This window comes from Meles meles, chromosome 21, assembly GCF_922984935.1.
Source record: "Meles meles chromosome 21, mMelMel3.1 paternal haplotype, whole genome shotgun sequence".
In the NCBI taxonomy this organism is placed as follows: domain Eukaryota; kingdom Metazoa; phylum Chordata; class Mammalia; order Carnivora; family Mustelidae; genus Meles; species Meles meles.
This window is the reverse complement of record NC_060086.1, coordinates 13063262-13081123: the sequence shown is the minus strand read 5'-3', so window position 1 is coordinate 13081123 and position 17862 is coordinate 13063262. Positions and strand designations below refer to the sequence as shown.

The window sequence follows — 17862 nt, the reverse complement described above, 5'->3', positions numbered from 1 at the left end:
AACTGCTTCTCTGTTCTGGGGACAAGTACAGTACACCTGGGCCGGGTGGGGGGGGTGTGGGATGTGCTCAGGACAAGGGAGGCCCGTGAAGCTGGGTGCTAGACACTCACAATCTAATAGGAAACAAAAAATAATATTCTGCACGTCAGAATGTGTTCGCTTTTTTTTATAATTTCATAGCTATTTTTTCACAGTTTTAAAAAGTTTATATTTATATATATTTATATATATTTATCTTTATATATATAATTAAAAAGTTGACTCCATTTAAAGGCGTATGATACAGGGGCGGGGAGAGTCTCTTGTCTTGGTACAATAGAACTGTACAGGTTAGAGAGCTGCCGCTCCCTCCAGGCGGCCGGGGCCGGGGCTTCAGCACCATTGGGGTTGTGTGTAGTGTACGGGACCAAGCCGGGAGGGGTGGGCCTCCCCGGGGCCTCAGGGTGAGCAGCCCCCCACCCCAACCTGGCACCTGGCTCTTGCACCGGAGTCCAGGCCATCCTGAGAGGGCAGAGACCGGGCCCTGGCCGGAGCCCCAAGCAGGCCTGGCCTGGCCGGTGAGAGGGCAGGCGTCTGGCCCTCCCACCCCATCTCACGGCTGGAGGCTTGGGGTACAGCTCCGTGCTGAGGGGGGTTGGGCCCTAAGAGCCCCGGGGAGGGCCCTCAAGCAGCAGGAACCCCAGAGCGAGTGTCAGTTTGGTTCCTTGGAAAACCCCCTCCCTGCTGCATCCCTGCTGGGCCTTGGCCTCAGCCTGGAGGCGCTTGGGTCCTAAGTCCTGGGGGCCCCGCCCGGCCAAGTGCTTACAAGGTGCTGGAGGGGCGGCCCTAGTCCAGGGCCCAGCAGAGCCATACCCTGATAGCAGAGAGGCGCCCCGGCGGGAGGGGCGCCCGGGGTCGTGGGAGGGGGGCTGGGGACGTGTGCACACGCGTGCACGCACGTGCATGCATACAGGCACACACATGTACACACTCACGTACGCCGGGCTGTCCAAGGGCACACTTGCATGCACACAACCAATGCGCGTGGTCCCCGAGACGTGGCAGTGATGGTGAGGGGCCCCTGTCGGCGCTCGGGGCGCGAGGCAGCCGGCAGGGCGCGGGGTGCTCAGCAGAGCACGGGCACGCCGTCGGTGGAGAAGATCATGCCCGTGGTGGGCTCGTAGGTGCCCGCAAGGTAGTACAGACCCTCGCTGTCCTGGTACTTCTTGGTCTTGAGCATCTGCTCGTACTGCTCCAGGCCCACCACCAGGCACTTGTGCGACACGGTCTGCACGTCGTTCTCATCCACGTGGGAGGACTGGTAGAGGGCGCGCTGCGGGCACGGCGGGCGGGCGTCAGGGCTGGGGGGCCCCTGAGGGCAGAGACAGAGAAAGACCCCTCCGCCCCACCCCAGAGAGGCCGAGGCCAGGGCTCAAACACAGAACAAGAGAGATCGATAGACACACAGACCAACACAAAGGCCCGAAGGCCTAAGGGCCCCAAAGTGCAGGGAGACAGCGCAGCAGACAGCACCCAGCCAGACACAGGGCTGGGGCCGGGGGCCCGGCTGCACCCCGTCCGTGCTGGGTGCGGAGAGCCTGCGGGCCCTGGCCTCCACCCCGAGTCCCTACCTCCATGAAGTCCTTCCTCTGGCTGGAAGCCCGCAGGGCAGCGGGGAGGCTGCGGCCGGACTTCTGGTCCCAGTGCTGCATGTGGGACGGACAGAGGGAGGCTGTGAGCCCTGCGCAGCCCTGCCTGACCCCGGAGCCCAGACCCCCCCAGCCCTCACCTCACCTGGCCCTCGTGGAGGCGCTTGCCCGGGCTGGTCTCCTCGGGGTGGTAGAACCACTTGACGCGGACCACCATGTTGCTGCCCCACGACTCCCACATGCTCTGGATGCGGCCGATGTACGGCAGGTTGGGGCGGCCGGCGGACAGGAACACGGCGCAGTCCCCGATGCGGATCATCTCCTTGCCACGCACGATGGCCTTGTAGAAGAGCTTGCGGGCCTTGCCCTTCATGCCACGGCGCTGCGGGACACGCTGTGGGTCAGGGGACCCCGGCCGACCCGCCCCTGTCCCTGAGCTCGGTGGAAGTGGGGGGGGGGGTCCTGCGGGGGTGGCGGGCTGGGAGGGAGCCGACTCCCTGCTCGCTCTAGCTGGGAAGCCTTCCTCACCCCTCCGCACACCGAGCGCCTGACACGGACAACCCGCCGCTAGGAGGGGCTTCTGTTCCCTGTTCCGGAGCGGTGCTGGCACGGGCGCCTGGGAGGGCCCGCGGACCCCGCACCCACTGTCCAGGAGGCTCGTGCAGCCGGGCCCAGAGAAGGACAGTGAGCCCCAGCAAGGGGACAAGGCAGGCTCCCAGCTCCAGCAGGGTTCCACCCCCCACAGCGGTCACACAGCCCTTTGGGTCACCGGCTGCACAGCCCCGTTCTTACACCCCCACAGGCAGCGTGAGGCTAGGAGTTGGCCGCCCAGGTGGCCTGATCGGGTGGGTGCTGTCCTGGACCACATCCACCCCCAGGGACATTCCTGACTAAGGTCAGCCCGGGGCCCTCATGATCCAGCACAAGGCACACATCAGCCAGGCCCCCAGAGCGTGCTGGCTTTTTCTTAGTCACTCAACGAACACTTCATAGGCTGGCACGGAGACAGACATGCGGGTCCCAAGATGGAACACACCAAAATGCCAAAACCCACCACAGCCCCAAGCAGCTCTGGGGCAACCCCCCGCCCCCCCAGGATCGGACTTCAGCAAAGCTGAGCCCCCCCACGGAAACAGCACGATCTCAACGGCAGATCTGAAACTTCCTCAGCTGGGGGACTCGGCCAGTTTGCCTGAACAGCGGAGACCTACATGCTCATTTCCAACCTGCTCCGGCATCCCCTTTTCCTACTTTTAACTCCTTGGACCCCAGTGGGGACAGACTTTCTCAATGTCCTTGTCACTGAACCCTATAGGTCCTAAACACTGCTGAAGTTCTTCTCAGCTCAAGGCTGAAAATAAATTTGAGCTGAAGGGGGCGGCTACGGTTCCTACATCAACTAGTCTCTGACAGCACCAGGCTCCCGCCACCCGTGGCCACTCCCTCCCTCCTCCGTCCACTCGGCTCCCCGGGGGCAGGGGGCATCTACGACAAGGGTGGCCAAGTGACTCTATGGGCAACCAGCACCTGCTCCCTTCGATCACGGGTGGGTGGGCACCCGATCTAGCCCCCACAGCGAAAGCTGCACCTCCTGCTGGGGTCACACGCACCCTCCCCCAGAGGACAGCTAAGCACGAAGCCTACACCGAGAGTCTGTGGGGTTCTGAGAGCCCCTCTGCATGGTGCCTGGATGCCCGCCCTGGAGGCCCATCCCTGCCTGCTTTCTGGCCTGTGTTCCGCAGAGGGGCAGGTCTGGGCCCCACATCTCACGCAGCACTGCTGGGAGTGGGTGGGGAGGACGCGGCTTTGGACACCAGACCCGGGGGCCACAAGCACAACGTGGGATCGCCCCACATAGCTCATCCCGAACCCCCAGTTCTCGGCGGACAGGAGATGGGAGGACCGGCACACGGCGGCAAACACACCCCCCGCCCTGGCCCCGGCCCTCAGGTACCTGGGTGGGCTTGCCGAACCACTTCCAGAGCTGCCGGGCAGGCAGGAAGGCGGCGATCTTGGGCCGGTTCTCCACGGACGGCAGGCGCTGCCGCTTGGCCAGCTCCTTGGTGGTCGGGAGGTGGACGCCCTCCCTCTTCTTGGGTCGGCTCTTGGCCCCGGCCCCGGCCCCGGCCTGTGCCTTGGGCGGCAGGGGCTGCGGGGGCTGCGGCGGGGGCGCCGGGGGCGGGGGCGCCGGCGCCTTCTTGCCCGGGGAGTGGGCCGAGGAGCGCCCCTTGCCCGCCGGCTTGGGCGCCTTGCTGGGGAGAGGCGGGGGGGCGGACGGGCCGGCCGCGGGGGTGGGCGCTGCCTCGTCGTCGGAGCTGCAGGAAGAGTCGTCGGTGGTGGAGGACGAGGACGACGACGACGACGACGACGACGAGGAGGAGGAGGAGGAGGACGACGAGGAGGACGACGACGAGGACGACGAGGACGACGAGGAGGACGATGAGGAGGACGAGGACGAGGAGGACGAGGATGAGGAGGACGAGGACGAGGACGACGACGAGGAGGACGAGGACGAGGACGCCCGGGAGCTGGAGGCGCTGCAGTTCCGGCCGCCGCCGCCCTGGGCCTCCTCCTCCCCCTCGGTCTCCGAGCTGCTGCTGCTGCCGCCGCCGCTGTCGCTGCTGCTGCCGCCGCTCTCCGACTCCTCCGCCCCGTCCTGCTCCGCCTGGCCCTTGTCCGGGCTCTTGGGGTGGCCCGAGCTCTCGAACTCGAGCCCGGCCCCGGGCTCCTGGGCCAGCTCGCCATCCGCGGCCTTGGGCCGGGCGGCCTTGGGCTCACCGCCGCCCGCGGCCGAGGGGTAACCGCCCAGGCTCAGGAGGCCCTTGGGCTCCTGCCAGGCCCCCGCCCCCGCGTCCTCTCGCAGCAGCAGGGCCTCTTTGGCCTTCTTGCTTTTGGGCGACGTCACGCCCTCGTGGTCCAGCTTGACGAGCAGCTCGGCCTCCTCCCCGGGCCTCCGGGGGCCCTTGGGGGCCGCCTCTTCAGCAGCCCGCGCTTTCTTGGGCTTGGGCCGGGTGGCGGGCATGGTGATGGGCATGGCGACGAGGGGGGCGGGGGCCAGGACCGTGGCGGGGGCCGGCAGCTCCCCGAAGGGCTCGGGAGCCGGACAGCTGGTGAAGGTGGATGGTGTTGGGCTGGGCTGGGGGGGCGCTGGGCGGGCCTTGGGGGCTTTGGCCCGCTTGTCCGCGGGTTCTGGGGGGCTCTTCTTGGAACTCGGGGTGCTGATGGGCTCCAGGGCCAACGGGGTACTGGGGACCTCCTCTGTTGGGCCCCCCTCCTCCAGGACGGCAGCTCTATCTAAAAAAGAGAAGAAAAAAAAGCTTCTGTGAGGCCAGGGCCAGGGGCTTCCCTAGCCAGAAAGCCCTGTTTCAAGCCCGGCCCTGCGCCCCTGAGCAGCGCCCACTCTGGGCCCCCCAGTCACTGTCATCCTATCGGTGGTGACCCCAATGTGGTCCCCAGCTGTCTTGGCTCCAAGCACTTGTCCCCGGATGCTGGAGCGAACCACCTGACTGAACCTCCACTTTGTCCCAACAGACCATGTGCCTCCCCGGGCCTCGGTCTCCCAATCTGTCACACAGTCCAAATACCCGAGACCAAGTCCCCACAGAGGCGTGCGTGTGGCCCATGCCCACCCGTTCCCACACCTGCCCCTGGGCCTCGGCCAAGGCCAAGCTGGGGCCGACATACCACTCTTGGCTTTGGTGCTGGGTTTCCGCCCACGCCCTCGTGCCTTGGCGCCGGGCTCCTCCGTACCCAGGGCGCTGCCATCTTTGCTGTCCCCCATGTCTTTGCTGGTCTTCCGGCTGCGGCGCTTGGCACTTGGCACCAGGAGAGCTGGGGAGGGCTCCGCACCTGCAGGGCACACAGACGGGGGCTCAGGCCCAGGTCTCTGCAATCCTAGCCACCCAAGTGTTGTCTGTTATGGGGGACAGGGGCTGGATGACCCTGTGGCTGACCCCACGTGGCCTGCCTGCAGGGGCTGCATGGCTGGGGAGAGCGGCCCGTCTGTAGGGGTGCAGTCAGGTGTCTGCACGCACAGAAAGCTCCATGGGGCTCCTCAAATGAACAGCGTGGGTGCAGCTGAGCCAAGACTGCCCCCTCAAAAACACGGAGGAAGCTCACAACCACTGAGCCCCAGAGGTCAGGCAGCCCAGCCAGGGAACCCGAGCTTCGTATCACACGCAGGGCCAAGGGAGAATTCCATGCTCTCGTGGACACCGGGAGCATGGAACATCCGGTACCAGTGACTGGCCTGGGGAGCCCAAGGAGTCGCTTCCTGATGCCGACTCGGGGAGCCCCACCCACGGTTCCTGCCACTGCCACCCCAGGGTTGTGAATGGTCCAAACGTGGCCAGAGCCCAGAGTTGGGCTCAGCGGGTGTGGATTCAGCCAGGTGTGAATGTGAGGGTCACCCCCGCCCCATCCCTGGGCAGCAGAGCCGGCACTCACACTGAATCTTATAGTCAGGAGGCAGGAGACGGATGTGGGAGAGGGGGATCCTCCCCGTGTCCCCGTCATCAAACTCCACGGTGATCAAATCCCCGTCATCCTCGAGGCCGAGCAAGCCTGTTGGCAGAGGGGCAGAGTGAGGGAGGCCCATGGACCCTGCTCTCTGAGGGGCACAAGGAGAGCAGACACCGGCCAGTAAGCAGCCCTGGGCTTGACCTGTGCAAGTACAGGTATACAGTGGTGCAGAATGTGAGCTTCAGGGCACGTGGTCCCAGCAGGAGCACCAGCACTCCCATTCCGGTGTCCCGACTCGCTCCCAAGACTCTCCCCCAAGAGCCTCCCCTGAGCAACAGGGGGCGAGGCAAGGGTGGGCAGCCTAAGGGACAGAGGGAAGCGGGCAAGGGGCTGGCGGCAGGTGGGAGCGCGGCCAGGGGTGAGGGGACCACGACACCGGACAGGCTAAGGGTGTACGCCTTGGGCACAGCAGAGCCACTCCCACATGCAAACGCCCCGCCAGACCCCAAGGACAGGCCATGGGCGGGGTGCCGGCCTGCAGCCGGTGCACCCCGGCTGCTGACACCTGGGGTCCCCACAACACAGTTTCCAATCTGCTTCCTAGGGACCAGCAGGGCCAAAAAGACAGCCTCCCAGGAGAGGCAGATGCGGACCAGAGAGGTCAGGGGAGGCCAAAGAGCGAGCACAGGACCCCCTGCGAGGGAGGAAGGGGGACTCGGGAGACAAGGGAGCTGGAGAAGCCCCACAGGGAAACCGTAGATTCTTGGGGAAGTTTAAAAAACGGTAACATGGATCCAAGCAACAAGATACGAAACAAAGTAATAAAAAAAAACCACGAAGACAGGACAAAACTGTTCCAAAAAGTAAAGAAAGAAGAGAAGAGGAGAGGGAAGGAAAGATTCAGAAAATAAGAAAAATCTCTTGGGAACTTCTCCCATGACAGCCAGAATTTCAAAAACTCAAGAGAATGGAAGGGCCGGAAGAGCGCGGTTAGCGGAGGGTCCTCCCCGGGAAGCGGAACAAAACGGTGAAGAAACAGACAACCGAGAAGAAAAAGTTAGAGGTGCCACCGGCGGGCCCAGCTTGGGAGGGCACATCCCAGGGACCGGCTCTTGGGGGCAGCGCAGGTGGCTGGGGATAGAGGACATCTGCTTCACGGAGCCCTCCGCCCCCGAGTCCCCAGCAATGCACACACACACGGACACACACACAATTCCAGCTCCAGGAATAATGACAACATCCTAACAGTTTCCAGAGAGCAAAAGCAAGTTTCCTACAAAGCTGTGGCGGTAATCACGGCACTGAACTTCTCAGACATCAGAAGCCAGGAGACAACGGCCTGGTGCCTCTGAGGCAGGGGCAGAAAATCATTTCCAACGCAGGCCTGACGCCCAGCTCAACAACGGTCTCCAAGCACAGGCTAGAACAGCGATCGGGCGCGCATCTAGTGGAAGGATTTACCTCCCACAGGCTTTCTCAGAAAGCTACGCAAAGGCTCTCCAGGAGAAATGAAGTTCTCAGAGGCATGACCGGGGAGTCCCTAGAGTGACCCCATCATGGCGCAGGACACAGAAAGCTCCGGGGGACCTGAATCACGATGAACCGTGACCAGAGAGGACCTCCTGCCCAGCACCCCCACCTCCCGTGTCTACACGGATGCTAGACGGCCGCGGGCTGTCCTGTCCTGGGCAGCGGGTCGGGGGTGGTGTTTTTGGTAAGGTAATGGACATCCACACCCGTTTCCTGGAAGTATGGGGTCTGCAATGGCTATGGGGGGCGCTGTCCCAGCTCCTATTACTTTCATCGGTCTAGCTCCCCAATCTCTTACTCTGCTAACAGCACCTCAACTGTCCCGGGGGCCACCATCCCCTCTTCTCGGTCCACATGTGGAAATCAGAAAGCTAATGTCGCTCATTAGTGTTGGGGTGAGACTCGCGGCAGTCAGTGACACCCACGTGACCCGAGATCCATCCCAGGGATGGATCGGGGATTAAATGGGGATCGGGGATCGAGAGGGCTTCCCCGATGGTGGGACCCCTGAGGGGCTGGTGTGAAACCAGAGGGCCCGAGGGCCTGAGGCTGTGGCCAGCCCAGGGGCCTCGTAAGTCACTCACGTCTGTGCCCACTGGGGTTGGGGCCCGACCGAATGGGGGAATGGGGGACGCCGGGGGGCCCACCTCGGACCACGGTGCCCGGGTACAGGCAGCGGTACTGCTGGCTCCAGTAGGCCGCGATCCTGGTCCCCTGCGGCAGGAAGCGGGTGGAGGCCGGCCTCACGTCGTTGATCTGGAAAAGCCAGGGACTGAGCACCCGATCCACCAGGAATGGCCCCGGCCCCCGCCCACCCAGCGGGCCTGCCACCCCGGCCCTCACCGCCTCCTGCAGCAGCTGCTCCAGACAGTAGATGTGGGGCCGGTTCCCACGTTCGCCCTCCACCACCACACGGTATCTGCAAGGCCACAGCACAGACGCACTGATAGGACGGACCCTGTGGACCCTCCTGCCTGCCCCCAAGTGCCAGCCCTGCCCCCAGACCTCCCAGGTGGGACATTGGAGCCTGGGGAGCTGCAGATACCCTGTATAAACCTGGGGCAAGTCTTTCCCCTCCTGGGTCTGTTTCCTCCCCTGGATGGAGAGGGCTTCCGGGTCCGAGAGAGGCCGGCACATCCTGGGGGCTTCCGGGGCCATTCACCCAGCTCCGAGAAGCTGCCCCCAGGGGCCCGGCACCCTGGACGTGGGACCAGCTGAGGGTCCTCAGGCCCTGAGCCCAGCACCGCGACCCACGCAGCCCCCCAGGGCCCCACTCACATGTCGGGAGAGTGCACCGTCTGCACGTGCCCGGCGTACAGCAGTTTGTCGTCCATGGGGATGAGCACACGCAGGCCGTCCTTCAGCTCATCCTTGTCGATGATGCAGGAGCGTGGGGCTGCAAAGGAGGCAGTGGCGAGACAGGGCTGGAGCCAGGGGGCAGCCAGAGACCCATTCTCCCTGCCCCAAGCTCCCCTTCCCCCACCCCTGCAGGCTGTGTGTGTACACGCGTGTGCCCACCCGTGTGCCGGACAGGCCTTGTGCAGGGACACACGGTGGAGCCATGAGCAGCCTCTCCCGTTCTGACCCAGGCCTCTGGAAAGCTTCCAAGCAGGGAGGAGCCAGGGGTGACAGCCTGCTCGTGCTGGCCCTCCTCTACCCCACACACCACGGCCACTGGCGCCTGGGCGAGAGGCTCCAGGTCATCATATCCCCGCGGGGCCGGCTACCCCTTCAGCCAAACGTCCAGGACGTTCCACCCAGAACGCCACCGGTCCCGGCGGAAGCCAAACCCCAAACTTGCCAGCGAGGCCGTCAGCCCTCACTGGGCCCCTGAACCACCTCCGAGCCTGTCCTCATCCTGAAGCTGCCTCTGCCCTGCGGCTTGAAGTCCACGTGCTTCTGGCACCCCAAATCCAGGCGCACCTCAGTTTTCCTCCTCCAGGCTGGGTCACACTGCTTCCGACTCTCAGGCCTACTCTCCTGCCCCGTTGGACCCTGAGCCTGGCTCCACCCGGCCGCGACCAGGCTAGACAACCCGCACAGGTCACCGGGCTGCAGAGAACGGTCCGCCCACCTGCCCATCGCCACCTGCACCCGCGCCACAGCCTCACCGTGGGCGCATGGACTGCCCGCCCCCCTCTGGCCAGTGGCACAAGGGAAGAGCCCACTTGCCCTCGGGAGCCTCTGGCAGCGCGGCCAGAGCGCCAGCAGTCCCTCGAGCCCTCCCGCTGCTGGAACGAGCCCAGCTGGCCTGCAGACAGGGGAGGACAGACACCTCCCGCCATCCACCACTGAGAGCTGTCACACACCACAGCTGACTCCCGGTTGGGCGGAAGGCCCACAGCCCTGCTCGTCCTCTCGCTCCCGGCTGTCCCACCCAACTCACATCCTCCACCACCCCTCTGAGCCCCAGACCCCGGGGGCCACGTACCAGGTGTACGTCGCTTCCCGGGGACATCCTCCCGGCTCCCCACACTCCAGGCAGCAGAGCATGGCACAGGACCTTCCCCCTGCTCCCTCCATGCCCACCCTACCACTACCCGTCCACACCCCTTCTCATCCGCCCACACGCCCCCCCCAACATGCCCAACCCCATCCCGTCTCCCGCACCCCACCCCGTCTCCGTCCGTGCTGCCCCACGGCGCTGCAGCCCACCGCTGCTCACCGGGATCCTCACAGGGCCTCCCATCCCGACTCCCCATCCCCCTCTGGGCCCCCCCAATCCGTCTGCGACAAAGCATTAGGAAGCACTTTCCAAACCGCCCCGGCCGCACAGATTTTCCACTTAGACCAACTGACAGCTCCTTGTTTTCACAGGGCCAAGACCGCACTCTGCCTGCGGCCCGCGAGACTCAACCATCGGTCTCTGCCACCCCCCACCCTGTGAGCTCACCAAACCAGAGTCCAGCCGGCGCCTATCGGTTCACCACGGACACCAGGCCCCCACCCAACCCCAGGGCCCCAGCCCGCCATCTCCCCAGGTACCCTCCTGGGGCCCCCACTGCCGGCCGGAGCCCCCACGGCCTTGCGGTACTCACCCGGAGTTAGCGGCCGCTCCACGGCCCCGCCGCGGGGCAGGTGCTCATCCTCGGAGAAGCTCGAGTCCTGGTTGGGCTCGAAGTCCTCCTCGGCAGCCATGCTCTCCATGAGTTTGCTCACGGCTCCCCCCTTCCCCCGATTCTGGGGACAGAGCACAGCAGGCCAATGGCTGAGGACGCGCCATCCCAAGTCCTGCTGCTTAGGACCCTCCCTAGACACCCGGGGGCACATGTCTGGCAGCAGGGACACCTGCCACAGGTGCAGCAGGGGTCCAGCTGGCCTCAGCCCACAGGCCCGAGGGAGGGCAAACTGGGGCCGCCAGTCGGACGGCCGAGCCCACACGTGCTGCCGCAGCACCTTCAGACACACAGTGGGTCTGAGGATGAACAGCCCGGCCGGGGGCTGGAGGGCGCGGGGGCTGGGCACACCCAGCTCACCCCCGTCTGCAGGGGCTCACGGGGACCTCACTCTTGGGCACAGCGGGCCTTACCTCCTTCTTCACCTCCTTCCCTTTGGCCTTGCCCTTGCTCCTCTTGGCAGCGGCTGGGGAGCCGGTGTGGGGAGCCCGGGCGTCAGGGGGCAGGGCGGGAACACGGGGTGGGGGCAGCGCAGCCCCTGAGCCAGCCTCCTTCCCCTTCTTCTTCTGGGTGAGGAAGCAACACAGGTGCCATCAGAGGCCGCCCGCCCCCGCCACTCACCCTCGGGAGAGGAACAAAACACCTCCCCCCTCCTTCCCGCAAGTGCGTTTGTTCTTAATCCTAATTGTTTTATTACTACTATACGTTACTCAGAAAAAAGAAAAAAAGTACCCAAGTGCGTATCAGTGTAACTTCCTCTCCAGTGCAGCCCATCAAGTCCACGGCACTAATCAGAACCAGTAGCGGCTGCCTGGCGCATCCTTCCAGAACCTTCCACCAGCTCGTACAACCACGTAAACACAGGGGCTATGCAGACACATCTGCACGCACACGGTGTTCTTTTTTTAAACAGAGGGGAATTTACCAAAAGTCCTGCCTTACAACTCCTCCTCCCCAAAGTTTGTCTGATGAACACTGAGACTGCGTCACGTCAGCCGGTGCTCATGTACAGCTGTGTGTGTGTGCGTGTGTGTGTGTATGTGTGTTGGGGGGCGGGGTGCAGGTAATTTAACCCCCCCCCCCAGCGATGGATGCACAGGGGCCTCCACTTCACTCTTCCAAGTGAAGCCACAAAAACAGGACAATACCGGTGAGTTCCACAGGCATGTGCCAGAAGGAGCAGGCAAAACCCTTCCAACTGCCTCTGGGGCACCCCAGCAGTGAGGGGAGAGCCAAGTCCAACACACTCCAAGCCCCGCCAGGGATGGGGGAGCGGGATGGGCCGCCCTCCGCCCCGCACTGCCCCTGCCCACGGCGTGGAAACCGGTCTCAGAGCACCGAGAGCACACCCGCCGGCTTCGGGCATCAGGCACCAGCACCCGGCTGTGCCGGGACCTTAGAAACACTGGCGCATCACAGATCCAGTTACAAGCTTTTAGGCCAGTAGCGGCGGCGGCAGAAAGAACAATGTGGGGGTACTTGGGGCTAGAAGCCAGCTCAGGCTAACGGTCTGCACGACCCAGGGGAGATGAGCGGGTGGCAGGATCGGGAGCAGTGGGGGTCACCTTATGCTTTTTAAAAGACACATTCTTGAAACTGCCAACCAAGATCATGGAGCAGAGGATGTGGGAAATGAAGAAACAGAGAGAATCCCGAGCGAATACTAGAAAGACCACCGCGGGCGTCATGGCTTCCCAATAGACAAATGACATCCACAGCACATGGCATCCGAAGGGACAGAGCAGACGACGGTACGGGGACAGAAGGTATTCAGTGTGGCTCCCCATTTGCAGGGGGACGAGATAGAATTGTATTTTCTCGTTTCGGATGCATGCCTTCATCCTGTTCACATTTCCGAAATCGGAAGGCATCCTAGGGGTTGAAGGACCGTCTGTAATGTGGTTCTGTTGACTTTTCCCCCAAACATCTGTTGTTAAGTAGCTCACCCCGAGGTGACCGTCTCTGCAGCTGTGCGCGCGGGGCCGAGCGGGGACAGCAAGACAGGCTCTGGGTGGACTTGTACTTCCCTTCCTTTCCTGCAACCTCCACACCACTGTTCTAATCAGACAACACTGACAACAGTTTCTTTCCCGCTGGCCAGAAAGCCCCTTTCTGGGAACCTTCTTTAAGAAAACAACTCCTGGGGTGCCAGGGTGACCGGTCAGTTGAACATCCCACTCTTGGCTTGGGCACAGGTTGAGATCTCAGGGTCCTGAGTTCGAGCCCCAGGTCGGGATCTGTGCTCAGCAGGGAGTCCGCTTGGGCTTCTCTCTCTGCCCCTCCCCCGCAAAATAAATTAATAAAAATACTTTTAAGGAGGATAAAATAAGGCTGATGGCAAACAGGAATGTACAAGTCTCAGAAGGATATGGAAGCGCTGTCTCACAAAACTACGTGCACTGGCTGTTCCTGGGGGGTTCCGCGGACATCTCCGTCCTCCTTCCGTCAACAGTTCGCCTACTCTGTTCCAGGCCTTAACTGTGCGGTCAGAAGGCTCGGCTCAGTGAGCCTCTGCACTCCTCCCTGACACCGGGTCCCGCGTCCTGGCCAAGAGCCCAGGGCCCAGTGTGGCCCAGGGGGTATTCAAAGCTCAGCCTGGATGATCATTAGCAGTCATGACCTTAGTGGGGAGCAAGGCCACCTGTGAAGTCCAGTTAATACGCGTAACCTGTTCAACAGGGTCTCGTGATACACAGACATGGGAAGAAATACATACTTGGTCTCCTCCCCTGGCTCCTGATCCAGGGCTCCTAAGCCCCTTGGGATGTCCCGGATCATCGGAGCACCTTTTGTCCTGATGAGGAGACTGCGGGTTAGCTCCCAGCGAACCTTGGGATGGGTGCCACTCACCAGCAACACCAAGCCAGGTGGAGAAGCCAGGAACTCTGAGCTCGACCCCTACCCCCTACATCCTCCAGAGAGGGGAGAGGGTCCAGAGACTGAGTTAATAATCCTGCCAAAGTGAAGAAGTCCCCAAAAAACCCTATGCGAGGTGTTCAGGGAGCTTCTGGGTCGGGAGCACCTGCAGAGGGCAGAGAAGCGCCACGTCCGCCCCCGCCCGGGGCCTCTCTCCAATCTGTGGCTGCACTGTCTGTCCTAATCAACCGTCACAGTAAGGAACGCGCCCCCTGGGTTCTGGGCATCCCTCTGGGGAATCATTAACCCTGAGCCGCGGGTCTGGGGAATCCCCGCTACACCGCTGATGTGGCCGCTTGGGGCCAAGCTGAAGCCCGGGACTGCCATGAGAAGCGGGGATGGGCTGGGGTGCAGTCCTGTGGGACGCAGCCCTCTGCCAAATCCAGGGAGTCAGTGCCAGAAGGGTCGTGAGCGGACAGCACAGTTTCCCTTTGCCAGTAAAAGATGTACAAAGTGGTAAAGGGGTGAGAAGCCACCTGGGCCCTACAGCGGACCATCTAGTGAGACCACCACGAGCATTCTGTAGCATCCAGCACCTTCCCTCCAAGGCCTGGGGGAAGGCTGACGGGGCTTCAGCCATGGACAAGCAGGTGAGCACAATCACAGCCAAGGACCCGCGAACACGGCACCTGCCTCACCAGCCCCCGTTACGGGAAATCAGTGCTGAGTCTCATCCCTCATCACGACATCCTCTAGAATGTCACCATTATCCGAGAGATCACCCTCCATCAGGGTCGGGGTTGGGGAGGCCAGAGTCAGAGGCCACTGCCAAGCTGCCGGCTGCTAGGTCTGAACGCAACCACACAAACAGCAGGGGAGACAGCAGGCCAGGAGCTTCCTAGCAGCCTGCACACGGAGGGGAGCAGTACGCCCGTCCTAGAGAACTCAGAAAGCAAGCATCCTCCAGCTGGGGAGCCCAGGCAGACAATTCAGGAAGAATCCCGCGGGTGGTGGGGGGGAGCCACGCGCCACAGGAGGATCAACAGCGTCAGACTCTGTCCCCGACACAATCAGCCATGTAGCACATGACCGTGACCGCAGAGACCCTGCCCTGTGGTTCAAGCTCCTCACTGGAGTGATAGCACTTACTCCGACTCGGAGACGGGCACCCATACCGAGCCCTTGCTCGAGGAGCACGCCGAGTGCCTCCCTATCGCAAGTGGGGGGTGGGGGGTTCGGCAGTGCTCTCCTCTGGGGTCCCTGCACCTCACTCCCACAGGAGGGTGTTCCCCTGAGACGGGAGGGGAGGGAGCCCTGGAAGGGAGGGGTGAGGCCAGGTCCCTTCCTGCCGCGCCCCACCCCCCAGGCCCTGCACGGAGCACCTACCTTCCTGGGGTCTTTCCTGTCCTTGGCACGGCCGGTGTCCTTGCGGGGGCTCAGCGGGCCACCCTTGCCGCAGCGGCTGGGCTTGGTGGCAGCGGGGGCAGTGCTGCTGGGGGCTGGGGCGGCGGCCGAGGCATCATGCAGGAAGATGCGCTCGCTCCGCCGCCGTGTCCACAGGTCGTCGTCGCTGGCCTCGGGCCCTGCCTCAAAACCAGGCTCCTTGGCGCCCCGCAGCTTGCGGGTCTTGCGCCCCTTCTCTGCCGCCAGCTTGGCCTTGTCGGGGCTGGTGGGACCGGGGCCCCGGGTGCTAGGTGCAGGGGAGGCCAGGGAGGGCCCGGGCTCCCCCAGTCCCTTCTTGGGCCGCAGCAACCCGGTAGGTGACCGCTTCCGCACCTTGACCTCACTCTCCGAGTCCGTGTACTCGAACTCCGTGCCTGCATGCGGGACGAGGGCAGTGGCTGTGGACAGGGGCTCCCGGCACCCCCACTTCCCACCCACCCAGACGCCCTGGCCGCCAGCAGAAGGCCACGGTCCCACCCTCCTCCAAGGGAGGCTTCTCATTTCCAGGAGGAGAACCTGAGACCCAGAGGAGGAGGAGTGGGAGGACTCACGGGGCCACACGCCTCTGAGGGGCAGACCCTGCTGGCCCCACTGCTGTCCCGAACTGCCCCCGCCCCTCACCGTGGCTGCCCAGACTCTGCTCCCTCCTCAACCGCCCCCCACCAAGAACATCATCAGGGACCATGAAGATTCCTGCCTGGCCCCACGTGAGCTTCTCCTCTGCCTCCTGTATGCCCCGTGGGAATCCCAGAAGCCAGGGCAGGCCAGAGAGGGCCTGACGCCCGCAGGGAAGCAGCTGGAAAGCCCACATGAAATCCCCGAGCCCCACGGGGCCTCTCTCCGCTTCCTGGAGCCACTTCTCAGAGATGGGAGGTCCCTGGCACCCACTCCCTTTTAGAGGACAGACCCTGCCAGAACTCGTGCAGCCCGGGGGCCCGGCCCCCTCCTGTCACACCTGAGGCTCGGTCCTTCCCAGACAAGGGGCAGGGCTCGATCCAGACCCTGGAGCTGCTGGGCTCCTTTACACACAAATCTCTCTCGATGCCCCTCTGAGCTCCAGCCCTTCAAACCTGCACCTGAGCTGCTGCTGGGCCCTGGAGCGCCATGTCTCTCCGGGCCTCTGCTTGGACACCTGCAGTCTCCTACCTGAGAAGGTCCACTCGGCACCCCGGGGAGTTCTCTGTCCACACTTCATCGCCACAGGCACACAGCCCACTTTGGGTTCTCGCCCTTATCTGTCTATCCTGTCCTGCTCGGCCCCACAGAAACAGATCCCTAATTTCACGGCCCCAGGCCTACTGACCCCGGGGCAGCCGGCAGCCTACCCTCCAGGGCTCCTCTGGGAGGCCCAGCCCCATCACCCAACAGAGGCAGCCAGGGCAGCGGGCTGGGCTAGGAGGGGACACACTCCGTGGGAGGGAGCCTCTGACAAAGCTTACCAATCCCACTAATTAATCTTTAGACTTCCCACTGCACAGGGAGGCAGCTGGGGGCTTGCATGGCTGATTAGGGGTGCAGGCCATAAAACGCAGGCTGGATTTCTGCTGTTGGGTGTGACGGAATGAGGCCCCGCCTGACGGCAGCCTCCCACAGAACACCATCAGAAAACCCAGACCCCATCCAACGCTGCAGGGGCGTCACCTAGGGCGCGGGACTGCCAGGCGGACAGGGCAGTGATGGACAGTGGACACGTGCTTGGAAGAGGGGAAGTGGGACTGCAAGAGTAAGGTTGGAGGTTAAGTACTTGACGAGGCCGGTGGGGCAGCAAGAACGGTGCGTGGGCCGGGGGGGGGGGGGTTCTCTGGAGGGCCCCGGGGTGGGGACAGGCAGGAAGCCCAGAGAGCGGGAGCATGTGCCCAGACCTCAAGGCCACATGGTGACACAGCAGGGAGTTGAGTCCGTGCCCTTGACTTCCACCCGGTGTCCTGTGCTCCTGCCCCCTCCCCAAGAAATAAGGCGGTAAAGGAGGAACAGACCCAACAAAGCACTGGAGATATAAAACAGAAGGGTAAGACACAAAGAGACTAAAAATCGAATGATGGAAAGGATATAAACCACACTAACAGCAACTGAAAAAGAGCTGAACTAGCTCCACTAAGTATCGGACAAAACTGACCTTACAATAAAAATCGTTAGAGGAGGACATATTTAAATGATTACATGGTCAGTCCCTTTAGGAAGATACAATTTATAAACAGAGATGAACGTAATCGGGAAGCATACAAAAAAAGATTATACACCATGACCAAGTGAAATTTATTCCAGGAATAGAAGGTTGGTTCGACATATAAGAAAATCAATGTAATGTACCATATTAATAAAGGACAAAAAACCACACAAACAACCTCAACAGACACAGAAGTAGTAACGGACAAAACCCAACACTCTTTCATGATAAAATCACTCAAACCAGGAACAGAAGGAAATGTTCTCAACCTGATAAAGATGTCCATAAAAACTCACTGCTAACATGATGTTTAATGGTGGAAGAATGAAGGTTCTTCCTCTACGATTAGAAGACAAAGATACCTGGTCTTCCCACTTCTATTCGACATTATACAGAAGATTCTAGCCCAGGCACTTAGGTTAAAAAAAGAAATAAAAGGTATACACATCTGAAAGGAAAAAACAACTATATATGCAGATGACGTGATCTTATATTACAGAAAATACTACTGAAAACCTACTAGAACAAATGAGTTCAGCAAGGTTGCAGGATACAAGATAGATATGCAAAAATCACTTGTATTTCTATACACTAGCAATGAACACTGCGATGATGAATTCAATTTACAACAGCATCAAAAAATACTCACAAATTAAAGTAA

General features: G+C 62.1%; 1 protein-coding gene across 1 annotated transcript in view; it reads right to left on the bottom strand.

The window, feature by feature from the left end:
• Window positions 1–15: 15 nt before the first annotated feature.
• The window catches only part of TNRC18 (trinucleotide repeat containing 18), an 82624-nt gene continuing 64777 nt past the window's right edge, over window positions 16–17862 (bottom strand). The window contains 12 exon segments of the mRNA XM_045993456.1: window positions 16–1312; window positions 1611–1685; window positions 1774–2010; window positions 3583–4922; window positions 5313–5477; window positions 6075–6191; window positions 8267–8375; window positions 8463–8538; window positions 8898–9015; window positions 10658–10799; window positions 11149–11301; window positions 14978–15408. Coding sequence (XP_045849412.1) covers window positions 1106–1312; window positions 1611–1685; window positions 1774–2010; window positions 3583–4922; window positions 5313–5477; window positions 6075–6191; window positions 8267–8375; window positions 8463–8538; window positions 8898–9015; window positions 10658–10799; window positions 11149–11301; window positions 14978–15408 — 3170 coding nt within the window. The 3' untranslated portion in view covers window positions 16–1105.